The sequence below is a fragment of the Engraulis encrasicolus genome, chromosome 17 (genome assembly GCF_034702125.1).
Source record: "Engraulis encrasicolus isolate BLACKSEA-1 chromosome 17, IST_EnEncr_1.0, whole genome shotgun sequence".
Taxonomy (NCBI): domain Eukaryota; kingdom Metazoa; phylum Chordata; class Actinopteri; order Clupeiformes; family Engraulidae; genus Engraulis; species Engraulis encrasicolus.
This window is the reverse complement of record NC_085873.1, coordinates 6417165-6440677: the sequence shown is the minus strand read 5'-3', so window position 1 is coordinate 6440677 and position 23513 is coordinate 6417165. Positions and strand designations below refer to the sequence as shown.

General features: G+C 41.5%; 2 protein-coding genes across 2 annotated transcripts; one reads left to right on the top strand and one right to left on the bottom strand.

Moving 5' to 3' along the window:
- Positions 1 to 605: 605 nt before the first annotated feature.
- Positions 606 to 6401, bottom strand: cfap119 (cilia and flagella associated protein 119). The gene is made up of 9 exons (XM_063221645.1): positions 6251 to 6401; positions 5985 to 6019; positions 5809 to 5874; positions 5554 to 5720; positions 4708 to 4778; positions 4440 to 4556; positions 3433 to 3505; positions 2981 to 3094; positions 606 to 836 (listed from the first exon to the last, which is right to left on the bottom strand). The coding sequence occupies exons 1-9, from the start codon at positions 6272 to 6274 to the stop codon at positions 673 to 675; spliced, it is 831 nt and encodes a 276-aa protein (XP_063077715.1). The 5' UTR covers positions 6275 to 6401; the 3' UTR covers positions 606 to 672.
- Positions 6402 to 7046: 645 nt separating this feature from the next.
- Positions 7047 to 14716, top strand: LOC134467191 (piggyBac transposable element-derived protein 4-like). The gene is made up of 4 exons (XM_063221100.1): positions 7047 to 7131; positions 8023 to 8086; positions 8363 to 8514; positions 11212 to 14716. Exon 4 carries the CDS (start codon positions 11419 to 11421, stop codon positions 13426 to 13428), a length of 2010 nt encoding a protein of 669 aa, XP_063077170.1. The 5' UTR covers positions 7047 to 7131; positions 8023 to 8086; positions 8363 to 8514; positions 11212 to 11418; the 3' UTR covers positions 13429 to 14716.
- Positions 14717 to 23513: the final 8797 nt, after the last annotated feature.

The window sequence follows — 23513 nt, the reverse complement described above, 5'->3', positions numbered from 1 at the left end:
ATATTGAGTTCTCTACAGTGTGTATAGCAGCACATTCCACTTGGTAACAGTGAAAAATTGGCTTTGTGGCCAGTTAAGAGGTCTAAGGTGTTTTATATTGTTAATTGGAAGTGTTTAACCGAATGGAATGCAAGTTCCCTTACATTTAAATGATCAGCATTCGAAATGAATTGTCATTTAGGGTCGAATATGTCTTTTTAGAGGAATGTTTTATCCCAGTTTGTCAATTAGAAAACTGTTCAAAACTTAACATTGTACTGTACAAGGCAAGAACAATAAATGCTAACGTACTAAACCCACTTGTCCAGTTTTGTAGGTGGTCTGCTAAATGTAATGTTTTGAAAACAAGTTGGTAAGTGCAGTGTATTTTGGAAATCACAGTGTATTTTGTCACACTCTGATGGACATGTCAGGATCCAACAATTTTGATTGACCAGTTCAATAAGATTGGCTTGTGTTTTTGTACGATTTTGTGACAAACCTTCTAATTTATTGGTTGGAATGCAGATTCGAAGAGGATTTTAATCAGTTTGGTTTAAAAAAAAATGCTCCAGAAAAATTGCAGACCACACCTGTACAATAATGAGTCACAATCAAACCAGAGCTATGGAAATAAATCTCTATTTTGGGGTTTGAATTACAAGCATTATCCTGATCACAAGTGCAGGCAGGTCACTTCTTCTTGGGGGTTTGGTTGGTCTCCAGCGTGCTGAGCATGGAGTTGAGCTGATTGGTGCTCTCCTGCAGGCGCTTCTCCAATTGGCCGCTCACACGCTGCACCTCCCGCCTCACTTCCTGCTGCACCAGGATCTGGAGACCCGCCTTCTTTGCCGAGACTTTCACAAGAGACAAGATGCAGTATTTAGCACAAAGATTTTTAATATGGTTAGTAATATAAAGCAACAAATTCAATTTCTATTGAACTCCATACATCCCTGGGTGCGTTCCAATTAGAGGATGACATTTTTCGGGAAGTCCCGTGGGTAAAGATGAACGGGAGTGGGCAGGAGCGGGAATAAAGATGAATAGGAGCGGGATTGGTCGCTTATTTTTTCATTAAAAAAAAGCCTTGATTTTTGACGAAACGGGTGTGGGATTGATTTTGAGAGGGAGTGGGCAGAATTGGGAAACATTCTTTTCAGGAGTGGACGGGACGGGATTTGTTTCTTTTACTCCAGTCCGGGCTGGGACGGGATGGGATTTTTTTTCTCTGACTGGGATGGGACGTCACAAGAGTGAAAATCCACTCCCGTGTCATGGTCTAGTTCCAATATGCGACCTTGCATCCTCCACTTGTGCTTGTGGCCTCATACCAGGAAGTAATACGTCATGATGACATCACTGACGGCATTATATTTCAAAATCTCCCAAAAGATCAATTGTAAAGTCATTTTCTCATTTGCAAACTGGATGGTGAATGAAGAATAGCCCCTCAAAAATTGTTTTGGCTAGGCTGACAGCGGGGGGCCAGGAGGCGGGGTGAGGCCGCAAGCACAAGTGGAGGACGGGAGGCCGCATATTGGAATGCAAATTGGAAGGCCAATATGTGTACTTCCGTCCTCCCTTGCTCTCTGCCCTGCTTGTGACCTCATGATGATTGACAACACATGACATTAATTAAATATCTTGCAAAATCACTATTCTAATGCCATTTTCTCATTTCAATCGAGATGGTGAATGAAAAACAGTCCCCCAAAAGTTGTGGCTAGGCAGACAGCGGGGAAACGTTATTTTCTCCACGGAGGCGGGGCGAGACGAGGTGAGGCAAGGCCGCAAGCACAAGTGGAGGACGAGAGACCGCATATTGGAATGCATCCTTAGTCTCCCAAAGAGGCATGGCTGCACATGGATTCTGGAAGAAACTCCATTACTGTCTCCACCTTATTAATCATTTTTGTTCTTTAGCACATGTATTTTTCACCCTAGGGGAAGTGTATGTTGTCTCCCAAAACATACAGTATTAAAAACAGCTGACAAGACAGAGAGACAGTAGATGTATCACAAACATCCCAACCTTATCAAATACAGAACTAGAAACAAAATGCACTCTCTTCTAGAGCAAAGAAAAAACGCACTCCACATTTCTGAGGTTGACATTGTGGTGCAACACGAGCAGGACCAATTATAGAATAAAAAAGGGAAAAAATCTAGTGCCACACTGATGTCTTTGTGTTATTTCTTACTTATTTTTCACAGTGCAGATTAATGTTTCAACGACTGATTCGGATGAAGACTGTTGTCATCAGAATCCTGAACTCTGATGAAGATGGTTGTCATAGAAACTAGGGATGCACCGATACCGATACTGGTATCGGTATCGGCTCCCGATACTGCTCATTGTACTCGTACTCGTACTCGTCAAGCACTTGCCGATACCAGGAATGATGCTGCTATTACACGAAAAAATGCAAAATCTTGTAACGTTCTGTGGACTTGAAAGCAGCATGGAAAAAAGTGTCACCTCTTACATTTACTAACATTTAAATCTACATGGAAATGGACAATAAAAATATCACAGGTGGAAAAAAACAAGGCCATGCATTTATTTTTATTGTATTTTGGTGGTAAAAGGTATCGGTATCGGTACTCGGTATCGGCAAGTACACACATTAATGTACTCATACTTGTATCGGTTTTCAAAAAAGTGGTATCGGTGCACCCCTAGTCTGCACTGTTAAAAAAATTAATAGAAATGACAAGAAGACATCTGCGTGGCACCAGATTTTTACCTTTTCTATTCTACACCCTCTCCTATTCAGTTCTCATTAACAGTGATGGGCAAAATGGATCCATTAGCTATAATCCAGTGCCGTTTTCCAAATGACTTAGCTTTATACCAGTCAAATTCAGCTAGGTGATTGGCTGGTTAAATTATCACCTGGTTGAAGTGAACAGGTTTAACAAGGTCATTTGGAATACGTGGTAGTAGAAGGTAACTAATGAAACATTTTGCCCTGCTCATTAACACCAAATGAGTCACCTGCTGCCTCCTCTGGAGATTCTGTGCTGAGGTCCTTCTGCTGGCTGGCTGTGTCACTGAACTCCTCTTCCTTGTCATCACCATCTGTGACATGCTCGGACTCTTCCAGACTCTCTGAAACCAAGCACCACACTCAGTTTTTTAAAGGCATTACCCTTGTTTTAATTATGTACGCAGAGTAAAATTAGCAGTATTAATTCAACACTTCAATAATACTCGGGCAATAAATTAAATCTAGAAGATGTTAAATCGGCTCAATGTTGAATTAACACTGCGGGTTTCTTTTTAATGTGTTGGACTAATGAACAGCAGAAATTGGGGATATCAACACATTGCAATAATTCATAATGATTCATGTTGTTACACCTCCACATTATGGGAAGAGTACATAGTTTATAAGCTAGGCAATGGAACAGTAACTTACCATTTTTGAGAGTCTCATACGTACGTACCTGGAGTTTCTGTTTCTTCAGGGTCGAGGTTCCCTTGTGTTCCAGTGTAGGTGAATGAAAGGTCTAAAAACATCTGGGAGAGCGAGAGAGGGAGAAATAGTAAGTGTACTGCAGGGGTGGAAAAGTAACTTTTTACTTTTACTCAATATTGTACTTTAGTAGCTTTTATGAATACTTTGTACTTTTTAAGTAATTTTTTTAAATGAATACTTTTACTTGTACCTGAGTACATTTTGACCCAAGTACTTTACTCAATTACACTGGAACCTGGCCTGAGTACTGAGTAAAAAAAATTGACTGAGAGACAAAATGCCATGCACAATAATGCCACAATCCGCCAGAAATGAAAGATTGTGCAGGATGGCACACAGCATTTCCACTATTTTACTATCTTGTATCAATGTATTGGATGATGGCTGGTGCCAAGCAAGAGATAGAGGTTATGGAGGACGATATTCAAGAAAAATAAACATGACATTCTCAAGAGGAAAGCTAATTAAAAGTAACTAAGTACTTTTTACTCAAATTACATTTTAAGTGAAGTACTTTTTACTTTTACTTGAGTAGATTTTTAGATAGGTACTTTTACTTGTACTTGAGTAGAATTTAGGCAAAGTAAAGATACTTTTACTTGAGTACACATTTTCTGTACTCTTTCCACCTCTGGTGTACTGTATATCCATACTCATGATTATAACACCAACACAGACGCGTTCACATGTGCACACACACCTACCTACATTCACATGTGCGCATACACTGGCCTACTTTGTTTTGTTTTGTTACTTGTATTTGCATGCTTTGCCAACACTGTAACCTAAACAATTGTGCTAACAAGGCACCCTTTGAATCTTGAGAGAGAGAGAGAGAGAGAGAGAGAAAAGAGACGACAGAGAGAGACTAGAGGCAGAGACACAGAGAGATAGAGATCAAAACATCAAATGACAGATCACAGTATTTCCCAAAACACAAAGGCACACCACACGAGAGATATTGTTATTGACTACCTGTGGGGTAAAGATGTACTTGTACAGTGCATAGTGTCTCATGTAAGTGTTTGTAAAGTACGTCAGTATATCCGTCATCTGACTCAGACTGTAAAGGCCAATGCTGAAAGGTGGTCTCTGTAGAAAGAGATTTTCACGACAGACAGAGAGAGAGAGAGAGAGAGAGAATGGAATAAATAATAACTAGATGTAACGATACACAGGAGGTCAATCCGATAAAAGCAGTGTGCAATATGTAAGTACATTGTTGGAATGTTGACTTACACACCCGCACAGAATGGCAGAGTAGAAGTTCACTGCAATAGTTGAAACACTCGTCTGCATTATTGAGGGGAGTGTCTGCAAATTGAACAGCGGAGATTACTATAGTAAAGTGGAGATATTTACTGATCACCAAGGAAATTAAGAATAGAGAGATGCAATGTATGGTATGTTAAGCTATACATAATACACAGTAAAAATGCCAGAGGTGGTACAAGTAAAAGTGGAAGTAATTATATGGTGTAAGTACAACACTAGCTCATGATATTACATGGTGGTTACACCAGCTATTCAATTGTACCTAATGAGGTGGCTAGGCGTTGTCGTTACTGAAAAAAACCTAAAAAGAAAACCCCAAGATTTGATCCAAACAGCGCAGAATCAGGTACATTGCTCTAGTAACTGGAGGCCATTTAAGTTACTCAGTGAAGTTACTTGTGCTGGAAGGAAACTTCTTTGGCCACCTCTGAAAAAGTTGATTTAACATCTTCTAGAGGAGTGATTCTCACCCTTTTTTGAACTAATGCCCCCTGGGCCTCATCATAAACCTCCCAACGCCCCATTTACCTCATCATAAACCTGCCAGCGCCCCCCTTAGTATTAAACAATAAAACAGACTAATAGCCTACCCCCCAATGACAACTAATCAACGCTCCCTCTCAGCTATATCTTTCTCAACGCCCCTCTAGGGCTCCCCAATGCTCCCTAATGTTGAGAAACACTATTGTAGGTTGTATCTTGCCCCAGTGTACATTTTAAGTGTTGAATTAACACTGCATTTTTTTTACTGTGTATGTACTGTCAATAGCACATCATCAGAATTCATTGCATCTTTGAACATAATATAATGGACCTGTATTGGCTTTATGCACTCGTTTAAATATAGACAGCATAGTAGACGTCTGTTCTCTGTTGAACTTCTTCGATCTGGAGAACAGCACTGCATTCACATACATCTCCAGCAGTACACGTTGTTTGGGGTCATCTGGAGTGGTGATTCCCAGCACTGAACTCAGAACCCTACGAGACAATAATGAAGACATTACAAGGATGTCTGTCTCTCAACAGATGTTAGGTTTTTAACCTTAGTCATACATTCTGTCTTAACTTTTCTAGGTCCTCTGTGGAAGTGGCCTTGTTGATTTCTTCCATATCCTTGTAAGTTGCGTCCGCCCTTAAATTTAAGGTGGGGAGAAAGATTATGCAATACTGTAGCCTACTCATGACATTGGTTATCATCACATTGGTTGTAGCCTATTTAGGCCTATGGGCACAGCTGCTTACCACATTAAGATTTGAGCCTTCAGTGGACCAGACACCTGAAAATATAAACACAGACACACATTCACAGTCACACATTCCTTCATGAGTCTTAAGTTGTGAAGTTTTGCTCTTTGTTAATGCCGTTAATGACATAATATTTCCCATCTTCTGAACCGGTGAAATACAAAACAAAGCTATTAAGAATAGCATGCTGATCATTCTGTTGACAAGAGGCTAATTGAATAATTTGACAGCCCAAGAAACACATGTCAACGATAGGGGCCTACCATTAATCCCTTGCTCAAATCCATTCTCTGGCAAAGAGTGAATCAATTTGTTATCATAAGAAGTTCAGGTCCAAACATTAGAAACTTGACAACGCCATGATGAGAAGTATCTAGGTTTGTTTAACTTTTTCCAGTATGTTGTCATAGAAACGACAGGTCCGCTGTCAAAGGTCTGAAAAAAGAAGGAAGATGCTGCCACCCTGAGGCGATTTTGTTACATTACACTTGAGGTCACCAGTCTGGACAATAACATTGCAATGCATGATGCGACAACCAACCTTATCATGGGTCATTTTCTCTTGTGCATTAATTGCATTAGAAGTACAGTTATAACAAACCACACCAAAACATCCAACCTTGCTGCAAACAATCATACATTTGCTTTGAATAGAAGGAAGCTGAACAGCGCGCGCCCACCACAGCACAGCCCACTCGAGGGGTGCATCCCAATATGTGTCCTTGCCTCCTCCACTTGTGCTTGTCTCCTCGTCCCGCCTCCTGGCCCCTCCTCCGTGGAGAAAACTATAAAGTTTCCCAGCTGTCAGCCTCGCCACAACAACTTTTGAGGGACTGTTTTTCATTCACCATCCCAATTGCAAATGAGAAAAAGACTTTACAATTGAGCTTTTGCAAGATATTGAAATATAATGCTGTTGTCAGTAATGTCATCATGACGAGAAGCAAGTGGAGGCAAGTGGAGGAGGCAAGGTCACATATTGGGACGCACTCGAGCATTCCCGCTAAAGAAGCCTGTCTAGAGACACGCCCACCAAAGACACGCTCCATATTTTTTTCAATAAAAGCATGCTTCTTTTTTAGATGACCTGCAACCATCGTCAAGATTTGATTCACTTGAACGTGCAGACATCAGGCGAAAGCAGGTAGATAAAACCGAACGTTTCCCCTGTATCTTACTGTCATTTTGCTCATGCATCGCTGCATGGACTGGTAGTGGACAACTCACCTGCACGGCTTTGGAATGTTCTTCATCCGGACTTTCTGCACAGGCTAAATTCATTGGGTTAATTTGCACTAGTCTATCTATTAACATCCTCGTTTGTTTAAACACGTCGCTTCTTGGTCACCTAATTTAGTTTTCCTATGCCATCCTTTGCCATAGGTCTAGGTCTTCAAAGTTTTGCTTGCTTCCAAACCAAACAGGCTGATTAGCTTCCTATAGAATTCAGTTCAAGTCCTGGGGTGAGCATGTGCTGTCTATGTACTTTGTTTTCCGTACTCTCAACGCAGCTACACTTAGGGGAAGTGATTGAAAATAATCACTCCAACTAGCAACCACATAGTCCCACCAACACAGCAATTTTTTTGTTCACAGGGTCTTGTATGCTGTGTGTTTTAATGAGTTCTGGACTTGTGCAATGTGTGCAAGTGCAATGTCCAGTGGCCTATGCAGAAGGTAGGGACAGGCCCAGACTATTAGGCTAATGTAGGCCTTGGCTATCTGTATGTGAAATAAATTTGACATGAGTGGATTCATCTGTGAATTGTGTATTGTGCATTAGTGGATTTTATATTGCACATTGCTCATTTCCCTCTGGAAATTAATGTCATTCTCTATTCTACCAAGGTGTACTATACTATTATGACAGGAAAAACAGCTTATTTCTGCACTATTGCAGTATTATATTTTGTATGCATTATTGCCATCCAAGCTCTTGCACTGTAATACTGTATACCAATAGGCTACGGTTTACACTATATTATTGAAGGTGTGGTATTGATTCTGCAAAACAACACATTGCTTTGTTTTCCAGGGTGAAAAGGTCTCCAGATGCCAAAACAGTCATTCGCCACTGTATGTTTTCTTCACATTTGAAGGTTTGATATTTTTTAAAGCCATGTGAGCATAATGTCCCCAACTCGGTTTGAAAAAGAGTTTCCTCTTTATCTGTCTTCTTTCTGTGTTTGCTGTATTTATTCTCAAAGTTTTGTCCATTAATTCATTCATTCATTCATTCATTCATTCATTCATTCATTAATTCATTCATTTCCGCTGTTCAAAAGTGTGAAATGAGAACATAACCAAGGGCAATCTGACTTCAACATAATTGACATTTGTTTGTTATTCTTTGTCATGTTGGTTGTGTTTTGTAGATCAAAGCCATAAACAGAGTTTGAAGATCCTAATTTGATCTGGGTGAAGAGGAGATCTGAGCTGTCACACCATTGGATGTGTATGCAGAACAGAGGAAAGACAGCCAACATTATTGTTGTCCCACATGCATAGCCCTTATTCATGGGAAGAGGTGAGTTAAATATTACAATCAATTCATCCTTTTTATAATGATGTCAAACGTATTCGTTTTAAAGCAAAGCAGGTAAAAACAACTACCTGTTTTTTTTTTTTTTTAAACACATGTTTATGTTTATGCCATTGTTTGTAAGTTATAGGCCTACCTGCTTTGAATGTATTGAATCTAAGCAGTCTGGCATTGCATGAAAACGTCCTAAGATGAAGCACCTCTGGTCAGAGCGGTGTATAAGTAGAAGTAGAAGTACTGTTACTGGTGTAATTACAACATTAGTTCATGATCTTGCAGAGTTTTTACAGTTATTTCACTGTAATAAGTCGATACACTCACTGTAAGAGTACTTCTACTTTTACTTTATACGCCTCTGCCTCTGGTACAGCAAGACCATTATTCATTCTATAACAGTCGGGTTTGATCCCTGGATGGTGCAAAGCTGCAACAGTGTTGTTGAAACATATTAGTTGATATTAGAGCGTTGGAATTTTGAAATGTTATTTTAACATGAAGGATATATTAGACAGGTCATCAGCTGGGAAAATTAGGCCTTTAGTCCTACCGCACTTTTCTCTGTGGATTACTGACCAGAAGCCCTATTGGAAGAAATTAAAACATGGTGCCACGTCAATTTTTGCTCAGAATTCAATATGGCCGCCATTTTCCAAAATGACTTGTTGTCATGCATTATTACATTGTACTATAAGGTGATATTCATGAACGATGAACTACTTTCAGCACTATTCTGTCCTAATTCCTTACATACATGTTTACAAAGGTTGACTAAACTAACAGAAATGAAAATAAAGTTGGCCACCTTACAATATCCAAAGGAAAGTGCTGAAAATAATGATTGAAATGCACATACAGAGTCTATGGCTGCGAAAATTAGGCCTATTGTCCTGTCAGTGGATAACAGACCAGAAGGCCTATTGGAAAATATGAAAACTTGGGGCCATCTATGTGCTCCAAAATTCAAAATGTTCACTGTTTTTCAGAATGGCAGACTTTCACACATTTTTCTCAATACTGTAAGGCCATAATTACCAATAAAGATGACCTATTTTTCAGTTAAATTGTCCTAGTTCCTTACAGACGTGAGTATAAAGGTTTTCTAGAAAAAGGCATGAATATACATGGGGTGGACAAAATAACTGAGACACCTGTCATTTTAGTGTCATTTAGTTCCTCTTGCATCCACAGTTAATCCTGTTGGATGTGGTTCATCCTTCTTGGTGGTATGCAGACATCACCTTGGATACTGTGGCTCTTGATACATCACAAAGACTTGCTAGTGGGGGGTGAGTGAGGGGTGGAGGGGCAGAGTAGCATGGGAAGGATGAGTGAGGGGGTTGGAGGGCAGAATAGTGTGTGTGTGGGGGGGGGGGGTGATGAGTGAGGGGGTGGAGGAGGCAGAATAGTGTGTGGGGGTAAGACACTGTAGAGCAGGGGAAAGATGAGCGGGGGATATGCGCGCGCACACACGCACGCACACTCACCCTTGCTTTATGCAGAAAAATGTAGGCCTGAAAAACTTTTGGTCAGAAATCTAATGTGAAAAGTTTGGCAGATCAATAGCCTTTTTTCAGCAGTCAACTGTGTATGTGTAATTCAATCATTTTCCGACAACAATCCTTAGGATATTGTCTATAGGAAATTTACATCTTTCTGTTGCCAACCTTTGTACTCACGTCTGTAGATAGGAGATTTCACTGAAAATAGGTTCTCTTTATTGATAATTATGGTCTTATAGTATTGAGAAAAATGTATGAAAGGCTGCCATTCTGAAAAACAGAGAACATTTTGAATTTTGGAGTACATTTGAGATGGCAACCAGCTGGTGAATCTTTTTCAATAGGCCTTCTGGTCTGTAATACACTGACAGGACAATAGGCCTAATTTTCGTAGCCACTCTGTATTTGCATTTCAATCATTATTTTCAGCACTTTCCTTTGGAAATTGCAAGGTGGCCAACTTTATTTTAATTTCTGTTAGTTTAGTCAACCTTTGTATATATGTATGTAAGGAATTAGGACAGAATAGTGCTGAAAGTAGTTCATCGTTCATGAATATCACCTTATAGTACAATGTAATAATGCATGAAAACAAGTCATTTTGGAAAATGGCGGCCATATTGAATTCTGAGCAAAAATTGACGTGGCCCCATGTTTTAATTTCTTCCAATAGGGCTTCTGGTCAGTAATCCACAGAGAAAAGTGCGGTAGGACGAAAGGCCTAATTTTCCCAGCTGATGACCTGTCTATATGTATTATCATAGAGATGCCTGACATTTACGTGAATCAGTGTTATGGCACAAATACACCACACACGACTACAGCAACACCGGCGTTGGAAGTACTTGACTTTGTATGGCGTCGCTGTTGACAGAAGAGACAAAAGCGATTTGGGAGACCAGATGCGATTTGAGTGACAGTTTTTAGTTTAACTTCAGAGGATATTATGCTAATTAGCTTTGCCGACATGCGACAGCTACTAGCACGACTCGGCTCGGCGACAGCCACAGCAGACAATTGGAATGTCGGTGTGCTAACATTCTGCTTGCATACTCTGTCGCTTCCATCGCTCGTGTTGAACACAGTCCACACCGAGTCTTAGCGACTCGTAGCTTAGGTGGCCTCTGGTGTGCTCGCAGGGGTACACGTGTGTGTTCATTATGTCTTTATGTTTGTTTTACAGAATCTTCAGCAGAGTATCTAACCACCATTGTGCGTCTGAGGAGAGGTTGGCCCAAGAATTAACCCTCTAGACGCCACTGTTGACTCAACCTACACCTAATGTAACTGAATCAGTGTGAGCAATAGCGGAGTAAGTGTACGTGTGACCCATTCCATCAGAACAATATCTGTCAACATCACCTTATTTTTGTATCACCATCAACGTCTAATGGCATCTATAAACAAGATTAAATTCCTGGAGGAGTTGGGTCTTATATTTGCCGACCCTGATTCTGAGGGGGAGTATCTGCCCTCAGACGACGATGATGATGTTAACGATCCACTCTATGACCCTGCTAGAGATGAGTCCCTGACTTGCAATGGTGGAGAACCTGCAGAAAGTGAGAGTTTAGCCTCACAACCAAAATCCCAAACTTTGGATGGTTTGCCGCCCAGTGAAGATGGTCCATGGGATGTGCTGCAAGGCCAAAGAGCCAATAAGCATAGTCCATACAAGCGCAGTCCATCTAAGCGTAGTAGTCCATTTAAGCGCAGTCCATTCAAGCGCAGTCCATTTAAGTGCAGTCCATCTAAGCGTAGTCCGTTTAAACAGAGTCCATTAAAGCGTAGTCTATCTTGGCAAGACGAGGAGGCTAATGCCGGCTTTGAATACTTAACCAATGAAGAGCCGTCTCAAAATTGGATCAGGCCCTTTGATCGGCCAATTGGATATCGGGGTGAAACAAAACTATCCAGTGACAGCTCACCTCTGGATTTCCTGTCGCTCTTTCTCGGTGACGAGTTCTGGAATATACTCGTGACCGAGACAAATCGCTACGCCCATCAGTATTTGGGCTCCCATCGACTCAAGACGAACTCCAGATTCCACGAATGGTGCGATGTGACCACTAGCGAAATGAAGGCCTTCTTGTCTCTGCATCTGACCATGGGCTTGGTAGAGAAATCATCGTTGGAGGATTATTGGGCCGAATACTGGCCGACGGCAACGCCTGGATTCGGGAAGGTGATGTCCAGGAACAGGTTTCAGATGATCTTGTCTTTCCTCCACTTTGCCAACAACGAGGAGTATGTCGGTGTGGGTCAGCCAGGCCACGACAGGCTATTCAAATTGCGGCCAATCATCGATCTGATCGTTCCCCGTTTCGCAGAAGTGTACGGTCCATCCAAGCAGCTGTCCCTGGACGAAATGACCATCGCCTTCAAAGGGAAGTCGGTCCTGAAAATGTACAACCCCAGGAAACCAGACAAATACGGCTACAAGGTGTTTGTTCTGAGTGAGGCCAAGTCAGGTTATGTGCTTCAGTGGTCCATATACACCGGACGAAAACGTCCTGAGGCTGCCAACGCTGAATTTGGTGCCACGCACCTTATTGTCCGAGAGCTGATGGCCCCGTACACAGGGAAAGGGCATGAGGTGTACATGGATAATTTTTACACCTCACCAGCCATAGCGGAAGAGCTGGCGAGCAAAGATACAGGTCTGTGTGGAACTGTTAGATGTAATAGGAAGGGGATGCCGAAGGGATTGACTGGACAACACCTGCTCTTGGCCAAGGGAGATGACCCCGTCTTCATGAGGAAGGGCAAAATATTAGCTTGTGCGTGGCAGGATACCAAGCGCGTCGCCATGATCTCTACCATCCACAGCAACGCGTGCGACAAAAAGCTCATGAAGGCTAGCAAATACACCGATAGTACCAGCGATAACAGGGAGATAAACAGGCCGCTGTGTGTCGCCGATTACAACTCCTACATGGGGGGCGTCGACAGGGCAGACCAGAGGATGAAGACCTACCTCTTCCCCCACAGGTCGAAGAAGTGGTACAACAGAATCTTCAACGCCATTCTGAGCGTGAGCATGGTGAACGCGCACATCATTTACTGCCGCGTCACGCCTGCTCCTCACAAGCCATTGAAAGTGTTTGTGCAGGAGGTCATCACCGCTCTGCTGGATGGCTTCTCCAGGAAAGAGGGCAAAAAAACAGGGCGGAAGGCGGCCTCGATGGGTCCCCTGCCGCAGAGACTCACCGAGCGCCACTTCATCTACAAGACTGAGGATCACCCGGACTGTGTCGTCTGCTCTGACCGGAGCCGCCCCAAAGGTCGGCGTCAGACCACGTTCAGGTGTCAGCAGTGTGGGGTGGGTCTCTGTGTCGTGCCTTGCTATGAGAAGTACCACACCCTGATACACTACAAGAAGTGTCACCTGGATGCATAGGGATTCGTTAGCTCTACAGCAAAAGACCTGCTTTTAAAAAAAACAAGATTTTATTTAGGGCTTTTATGCCTTAATTTGACACAGGTCAGTGAAGATGGTGACAGGAAAGCAGTGGTAGAGAGACGAGGGAAGACCGGTAAATGACCTTGCAACCAAATCAAAGACGTACCTCTACCGTAACAGTGTGGTGCTTTCCCCGTTTGAGCTTTGTTTTTTGTAACACTTTACTTGACGCCGGCGTCATATGCATGACATAACAGTGTCAAAAAGTGTCATGACAGTCATTATGTCGACGTCATAAATGCTTTAAAGTTGACATTGTTTGGGCTGTCTTTACAATAACCGATGATGACAACAGTCATGAAATGTTTATGATAGTGACACAATGTTTATGGCACTTACATGACTGTGTTACAACACTGTTATAACACTGTCATGTCATATGTATGACACTGATATGAAGTTAGGTGTTACCCATTTTTTCATGCATTTGTAGTGTTCTCTTTCGATTTATTAGAAGTCATTTACACTGTTGAGTTAGTATTTACTATTTCCTTATATTGTGTTTATGAAACGCTCCATGACTTGGAGGAACATTTCTGATGATGATGCGTTGTAAATTCAACCATATTTCAAATCAAAGCGCCTACATTTATCAACTAGCTTTCTTTGACACACTGTCAAGTTTTTTGCATATGCCCACACAAGGAAATGATCATCTCATCTTGTGTTATTTCAATTGTAACACTGAAGTTTTTCTTTTACCTCAGACTTGTACGTTTTTTTTATCTTTTACCTGACATGTCTTAAGTAAAAGAAAAACTCAAGTGTTACTGAAACAGTTAGACATGATGAACATTATACATCTGTTGTGTTATTGTGTCAGTAGGCTACAGACACACTCTACCTCTTATACCTTTAAAGTTATAGCCATTTAAAATCTTTGAAGATGTCAAAATCATTTCATGAAAAAACACCTTGGTGCCTAAAGGGTTCCAATGTGCATGATGATAGTTTGTCAAACATAAACACACTGGCATGGAAACTGAGGACACAGAGCCCTACTGATGGCACCTAGACGGACAGAGTGGGGAAGGAGACTCCATCTTTTGCCTTTTATTTGTCTCTCATTTCTCTTTTATTTTGTTAACTTTTACACTAATGCATGAGAGAGAGAGAGCTTTTATTTGTCTTCGAAAACTTTTACATTAATACATAGATCGGAAAGGGAGCCTTCATTTTATCTTTGTTAACTTTTATACTGATACTAATAAATTAGTAACTTGTACTGCATCGTCTCACTTTATTCCTTCATGTCTCAAGTGTATGAGGAAGATGACTTGACACAGTTGAGCAGTTGTCATTGATATAATACACTATTCAGATTTTTTGCAGCAGTGGGATCTACTGGTTAATATGACTACACTATAAAGAGGAGACGTTTCATGAGGTGTTTCAAATCGGAAATCAATATGATGCAAGGCTAAAAGGCAGTATTTTTCTACACTTGGGTCGGGACCCCATGTGGGGTTGCCTGAAATTCAAATGGGGTCGCCTGAAATGTCTAGGTGTGAAAAAAAGAAAGTTGATAAATGTTTTAGAAAATGTATATAACAATAACTACATAATGTTCTGATATACAATTGTAGATACAATCTTATACATTGGCAAATGCCTCATAAACGTCAGTGCAGTCATTAACAGGATTGTGGGGCCCCCAGAAATTGAGGATGTCAGCATGGGGTCCTGGGCCAAAAAAAGGCAACCACCGCTCTAAGCTGCCACGCCCCTTAAGCAGACTATAGGAGACTAGGATAATGAATGGAGTGAAGTGGAAAAGTCAAGCCCCTTTAGGAGGCCGGAGTTCATCCCACCGCATTCCATAGGTGACACATGCTGCGCCTCATCTTGGTTCACCATGCAGAAAATCTTTGCCTACACCAGTGGTTTTCAAAGGTGGGGGCCGTGTGGGGATCCCTGGGGGGGGGGCGGCGTGAGGGGATGCCAGGGGGGCCGCAGCAGGTTGGCAGGGAAAACATAGCGGGAAAAAAAGAACAATTTAGTAAATTGAATTACTCAAGTAGCCAAAATAAACCAAAAATAGGCTTAACAATCCCAGTCAGCGGTGTAGTGGGGATTTTTAAAGTGGGGGTACGCGATTTTTAACGTCATCAAATAATTAGGCAACTTATCATGCCAAACCTGCTAACTGTCCTTAATCTACCGTCATTGTTTCTCTGTTTTCATCTGTTTGGTCAATCACCTGCAATACTGCTATGTGATCACTCCTTTTTGTATTCAAACATGGGCAGAAGATTTTTTGTAAATCTCACTTCAGGAGAAGTGGGTGGACTGCATACCCCCGCATACCGCGCCCACTACACCCCTGATCCCAATGGAATCATTTTCCTCTTTAAAATGTTTATGTATTATGCTTTCTGTAGTACTTGAATGGGTTTAGGAATGCACCAACTTCATCACTGGGTGAACAGGCGCACGGCTTATGTCAGAGGGGCCTTGGCTGGAATGTACTGGAAGGGGGAGCTTTGTCAAGGTAAAGTTTGGGAATCCCAGGCCTACACTACGCAGTAAAAAAGCCTTGTCCAGTGCTGGACTGGGACCGCAAAACAGCCCGGGCATTTTTGGCGTAGGCCAACCCCCTGCTGTTCTTCAAAATCTAAAAAGATTATTTCTGTCCACTATCTATGTTACATAGGTGGACCAATGGGCCATCCCATCAAAATTGATGGCTGGTCTCAGAAAAAAACTCAATAAGCAACAGCATCGGCGCCTGAGGACTGTTGGCTCACCTGGAAAATGCCCTGTATGCCAGATTACCAGTCCAGCCTTAGCCTTGTCAGTGCAACCGGCCTACCACAAGGTGGCAATCTTTTCTTTATAATCAGTGCGGCTCTGTGAAATGAGAGGTGACGGTACTCACTGACACCCCCACTTCCCCTTTTTGTGTGAAGATATATTTGTATGGTTATTGCGTTTTTTATTTTTGCAAGAGAACAAAATAGCCTTCCTCATGTCATCGTCTTGTCATCATAGTCATCTTGAGATTAGTAGGCTACACAAAGCAACTCAAAGATAATGTCAAGATCACCAATCACCATGACCAATGCTGAGAAGGAACTAGCTTAAAATGTATCGGGAAAAAAAGAGAAACTCAACATGAGCTTATATTTACAAGATCCCCAAACACCAAAACATTTGTATGTTTGCATTTGTATAAAGTAAAACTACAACATACTTAGGTACTGTAGGCTATGTAGCCTAATATTTTTAGTAGTTTATTTCTAATTCATGCTGCTCATTCACAAACGTTACCGTCTTCACCAATACTTACCACCACCATTCATTATTACAGTGAAGATTACACTTTTTATACATGAAAAGATGGATCTTCTTCCATGTCCACCATTTTGAATTTCCAGTAATAAACATTTTTAGCTGCAAAATTGAATGCACTCTTGTCACACTAGCAAATATTAGTTTATTATGTAGTTGTCTAAATATTTATGAAGAGATCAAATTTGGGAATAGGCAGTTGCAATCAGCAGCATAGTTGGATCAATACATAGGCCTACTCTGGTCACCAAACTATGTTACAGCATACAAAAATCTGTACAAGTATCAGTGATATTAATTGCTGTCACAACAGGCTACTTGGGTATTTCAGTGTAATTTGGTTAATGGAATAATAGCAACAACAAAATAAGTCCACAGCACCAAACTCTGTTTCTCTTATTTAATGTGTATAGTTTCTGCTGCCCGAAACGTTACACATTAAATAAGACAAGCGGAGTGTGGCAAACGTTATTTTTTGCTAGTACAGTACCAATTTTTTTGAGGTGGATGTGAGTGGTTTTCTTTGTTAAATTCGGTAAATGGAAGCCATAGGCTGCACATTATCCGCAGTTCTAGTCAAGGATGCACCGATACCACTTTTTTGAAAACCGATAAGTACGAGTACATTAATGTGTGTACTTGCCGATACGAGTACCGATACCGATACCTTTTACCACCAAAATAAAAATGAAAATAAATGCATGGCCTTGTTTTTTTCCACCTGTGATGTTTTTATTGACAATTTCCATGTAGATTTAAATGTTAGTAAATGTATCAGGTGGCACTTTTTTTCTATGCTGTTTTCAAGTCCACAGAACGTGACAAGATTTTGCATTGTTTTGTGTAATAGCAGTATCGTTCCTGGTATCGACAAGTGCTTGACGAGTACGAATACGAATATAATGAGCAGTATCGGGTGCCGATCGGGTGCATCCCCAGAGGGCTGTTCTTAGTAGTTCTCACAGCAACATAAAGAACTGAACTCTGTCACTCCTCAGAGGACAAATAACTGTCACGCACACTTTCCTAATTCCACAGAACACCACATTCTTGCTCTAAGTGCTCATATTTCATAGAAAGACAAACAAAGAAACCAAATTGCCCATAACCTTTATCTTTTATTCCCCATTGAGTGCCTGCCTCCTTGTCAATGAAACTTTTGAGCTGTAGGCTACATACGTGCTGAACATAAGATGGTAGTTCTGCAGCAGACTGTACTGTATCACAGACTATGGCTACTTGAAATCAGCTATTGAGAGTTTGTGGAGCAGCAAGGTCATTTGTCAGGTGGAGCTTCTGCACTGCGGGAAATGAAGCACGTTTGTGATGTGAAAGATGTGGAAGACAGCTATTTAGGTATTTGAGTCAGTTTTGGTGTACATTTTAAATTTTTATCAAAAAACTTTATTTTTTGTTTTAGATCATGCTAAAAATCTATATCCCTTATAATGTTATCATTATTATACATTACTAAGGCAACATATATTATTCGGTTACAGGTTGAAGCTCATACCAGCATGAACCATCACCATAATATGAGAGTGAGTCTCAGCATCCCAAAGAGCTTTTGCAAGATTTTGCAATCTTAGATAGTTAATTATAGCATATTGCATAGCAGTACATCAAGGTGACATTAGTATTGGGTTGACAACATTTTACTTGTTGGGAGAACATCATATGAGACTGGGTTACGCCTTGAAGAACAAATCTGTTATCTTTTAGCCTAGGTGCAGTCATTAGAGTTCAGTCAGTGTACAAGAGCAAGGTCACTTGTTACTATGCTATGACTTGTAATGAGACATTTTTTTCTTTCTTATGTGTAGAAGATGAACTGCGGGAATGAGATGTAACTATGATGACTATGGAGAAGAAATGCACAAAGTTTGTAATCTGGAGGATACGTACATTATCTAAATAGCCTTTATATATGGCAGGCTCTGTTTGCCAGTTTTTTCATGATTAACGGTTGGAGAGATACTGTGTTCCTATTAGGAGGCATGTTGTGTGGTATAATACCCACCCTCACCCTAAAGTGCCCTCGAGCAAAGCACGTACGCAAAGACAGCCTGTAACCAAGATGATGTACCTAAATAACTTAAAATCACCTTGAATAAATGTCTGCTAAATGTAATGACCATTCTGTGTGGCCATTGCAAACATTTATTTTTAGCAGTGGCTGATTCCTGGCATCAAGAACAAAACAAACCAACAATGAGATGCTGTTGTGCCTGCTTTTCGATGAAGCATTAGTACAGTGGCCATGAGCAGCCCCTGCTTGTTTTGTGTTAAAGACATAGGATGATGATATGTCATAGAAAAGCAGATACTGTACACAGCAATATGCCCTGCTTCGAGACGGTAGCCTCACACTAATTAGATTTTCAAGTATCCATGGTTTTCCTGAAGGATTTTTGCTGTGTTAATGGCTCTCTCTGTTCTCTCTTTCTCTCTCTCTCTCTCTCTCTCTCTCTCTCTCTCTCTCTCTCTCTCTCTCTCTCTCTCTCTCTCTCTCTCTCCCTCTGCCCCTGTGTGTGTGTGTCTGTGTCTGTGTGTGTGTGTTTGACCTCTGTGGTGATACATAGCATTTGCCGTGAGCGTGGTAGAAGCAATAGATGAATGCATGCAGTGACTGGAGACTTCACAAAGACACACACACACACACACACACACACACACACACACACACACACACACACACACACACACACACACACACACACACCAGAACTAACAAGGTCCCCCGGCCTAGTACCAGCCTCACATGCGCGCGCGCGCGCGCACACACACACACACACACACACACACACACACACACACACACACACACACACACACACCGAACGAGAGTTGAGAGGTAGAGAGAGCAAGAGAGAGAGAGAGAGCATTGTGCTGGTGAAGGTGAAGTAAAATTCATGAGTGATAGAGGGCACCCGCACCGCCAAGGATGGTGCCTTGAAGGAAAGAGAGGCAGTGTAGGGGCTCCAATAGCTCAGATATCCTTGCCGCATTCCCTCATTAACAGTCACACGCACACACACACACACACAATGCATTGAGTAGTGGCATGCAGGCCCGCTGGCAGGGGAGGAGAAATGGGTCAGTTGTCCAGGGCCCAAAGAAAATGCGGGGCCCAGATTTGAGTCCCCATTACATTATACCATTGGGCACTTTCAGATGATTTTGTCATGGCCCCGGTCAACGCTATAAGCGTCCCTGATGTCATGCCTTTGCATCTTAATACTAACTAACAAAAGTGAGAAACAACATACAAAAATGAAAATAATAGATTGCCTTAAGCGGCCACGGAAATGAAAAATACATACTCAATCATGCAGGCTGGAAGATGCGGGGGAAAAAATTGCAGCTTTTGTCTTCATGCTCATTATAATGTGTAAACAGAAGCGAGAAGGCATTGGCCATGGCTCAAGAGGTTAAGGCACCGCTAGAGTTAGAAATAGTAGTAGCTTTATTGTACCCCATGGGGGACATTTCTTCTAGTGAGAGGAGCGTAAGACATGAAAACAAACGCAATACAGTCAAATTCCCAAAGCACATTATCCAAAGCACTCTTCCAAAAAAGTTAAAATAGCTTTATTAGACAGCTAAATCATTATTAAGACCAAGATGTGGCCTTAATCAGGGCAGAGTCAATTGTGGAAGCGTCACAGGCGCAGGTCAAGGCACCACACCGTTGTGCCGAGGAACCAGGTTTGATTCTGGCCCAAAGTCATTTCCCAGTCCTTCCCCGCCCCATCTCTCTCCCACTCACGTCCTGTCACCATCGCAACCCAAAAGCTCCCAAAATCATAAAAAATCTTCAGAATCGAGAAAAGTGTTTGTCCTCTCAGAGTCAGTGTGAGCATGGCCTTGGTGCCTGGTGGGTTTTGTGTAGAGATGCACCGGATCCAAGATCCGGATCCGGATCCGGCAGGATAATAGGGTTTTTCACAGGATCCAGGTCCGGCAGGATCTTACAGTTTTTCTCAGTTGGTTTTAAACATTTCTCACAACAGAATAATGATTCTCAAAAGTCTTTGTTCAATTGTGACTTCCTGGTGTTACCTGTGCACATGGTCAAATCAGTTTCTCATTGTTTTCGGCATATAGCAAATGCTCTCGTCCACCATGCCATGGCTGTGTACAATTCTCAGTGATTTCGAACATTATCAATTGCTTTTGTCATATCACTCAAAAAGCTTTGTCACTGAATGCATGAAACTATCTCAATCTTGTCTGATCAATGTAATATAAAGCCGAATTTACAACATTTCCCATCCAATCTAAACAACATTTCACTTCAGAAAAGATCCTCAAGAGTGTACTACTCAATTGACAACATGAGAAATTGATTTGACTATCATACACTATGACACAATGACTAACCATTCTGCTGGTGCTGATACGTTCATTGACACAAAAAACTTGATTTTGAAAGACAAATAAGGGTTTTGAGCAAGAGACTCAGTTTTGCAGGTTACCCACGGTGTTTTGCCATTTGTTAAAGCTGTTTTGAGAATGAATATTATGTTTTGCAAATTGCGAGAGAGATTCGAGAAATGTACAAAACCAATTGAGAAATACTGTAAGCAGTGGATCCGGTATCCGGCAGGTACCTAAAAATCAGGATCTGGTGCATATCTAGCCTAGGCTTTTCAGTCAGTCTTTCACAACCCCAATCGCTGCATGGAGTTAAAGCCCTTTGGAAGCGGCCGTTGCAAGCAGTGTGGCAGTAAGCCAATGAGTCTAAAAAATAGTTTGAGCCAACGTAATAAAAAAGGCCCACGTGTGCGAGTAGGCCATGTGTTTCAACCCCTTCGTAGGATCTGGTATCCGATTCAGTGGATCTGGTATCCGACAGGATCCTAAAAGTCAGGATCTGGTGCATCTCTAGTTTTGTGTAATTGTGGGACCGTCACAAAAAAGGCTGTTGTATTGAGTGTACTATCTGTACTTGTTGCCATTTATAGTTTTATTTATCGCCCATGGTGTATAATCTGTCTGTCCCTGACACAAGTGGGCCATTGTACCCTTTTTGTCCCCTTGTGTTTCTGATGTTTGTTTTTTTTCTCTACTGTTGGCAGAAGCTGAGTTTGTTCCATTCCTGTTTTTCATCAAAGCAGCCATATGTGTATTTACCCTGTCTTGGTTATCTGCATTCAAATGTGTTGGTTAAAACATACTGGAAAGACAAAACCAATTTCTTTTTTATGGTTATGAGAAATATTACCTTTGGTTTTCTCTACTGTCCCTCTGTTATAATGACACAATATAAACGCAATATCGTCCGTTAAAAGTGTACTTTTTGTTTGTCTATGTTTGTAGTCTGGTGCTGCCCTTACTAGGCTAGGTGATATACATGGGTTTCCCATTTGTAAACAATCCCTGTGCAACCCTGGCTGCCCACTTTTCAACCTATGATTGTTGGAAACTGCTGTCACAAAAAAAAACGCACCTTGCACCTACACACATCGCGAATGTTTACCCGAAACTTATCTATACCTAGTTGAGTGAGCCAATAGAATTCTGTAATGCTTCTACTAGGAAGCCCACAGGTGTCATTTACGGTATGGCGTAAAGCAGTCAGTTCTTAACCGTTTTTTGAACAAACACCGACTTGACCTCTTCATAAGTCTCCCAACGCCCCTTGACCTCATCATAAGCCTGCATTTATTACCATGTGATATTACTACTAGTGTTGTAATTACATCTCTGACAGTACTTCTACTTCTACTTTATACAATGCCCCCTGGTGGGCTGTAGATCCCCTGTTGAGAAGCCCTGGTGTAGAGGGAAACCCACAGTGTGACGTACTGTATGGTGCAGGCCTTTTGAGTGGTGAGCTGCCTCATCCTCTAATCCAGTGTTTCCCAACATTTTTTGTCTCGCGTACCCCCTAAGCCTCTTAGTTGTGCCAAGAGTACCCCCTAATTCACGTTCTATATCGCTTTCTCTGTCCTGATGTGACTGCTCCATACATTTGTTATAATAATACATTTTTTCCAAGTACCCCCTGCAGTGTGCTCGCGTACCCCTAGTGGTACACGTACCCCTGGTTGGGAAACACTGCTCTAATCCTCACATCTAATACTCTGAGTCTGCACACCACCTGTCCTTTACACCTCGCTAGCTCCAGGAACACCACCACAACACGTGTGTGTGTGTGTGTGTGTGTGTGTGTGTGTGTGTGTGTGTGTGTGTGTGTGTGTGTGTGTGTGTGTGTGTGTGTGTGTGTGTGTGTGTGTGTGTGTGTGTGTGTGTGTGTGTCACACCAAATACACCTGGTTCACGGTTTGTGAAATTGTGAAAAATAACCACATTAACTAGGGTGGGTTTTTTTTTTTTTCATTTCTTTTATTTTAGTCTGAATTTACATTCATTGAGAAAGGCATGATATGGATAGATGGGACCTTTAGCTGGACATTCTCATGTCATTCACACCACTGTTACTTAGGCAAAGGTTAAACTATTACCTTTCGCTACAAATCACAAAAGCATTGACAATGTTGACCAAAAAAAATCTTTGAATAAATAATAAAGACACTGTAAGTCCTGCACGTACAAAAACAACAAAAATCAAAAAGTTATATTTTTTAGGCTTATCAGTCCACATCTTTCAAATTTCATATGATTTCGACCTCTCTGGAGAATATTCATGGCACTTAAAATAAGAAGGCATTGAAGTGGTTAACATAAAACAGCTAAAGACGCACACCTGCGATATCAGCATTAAC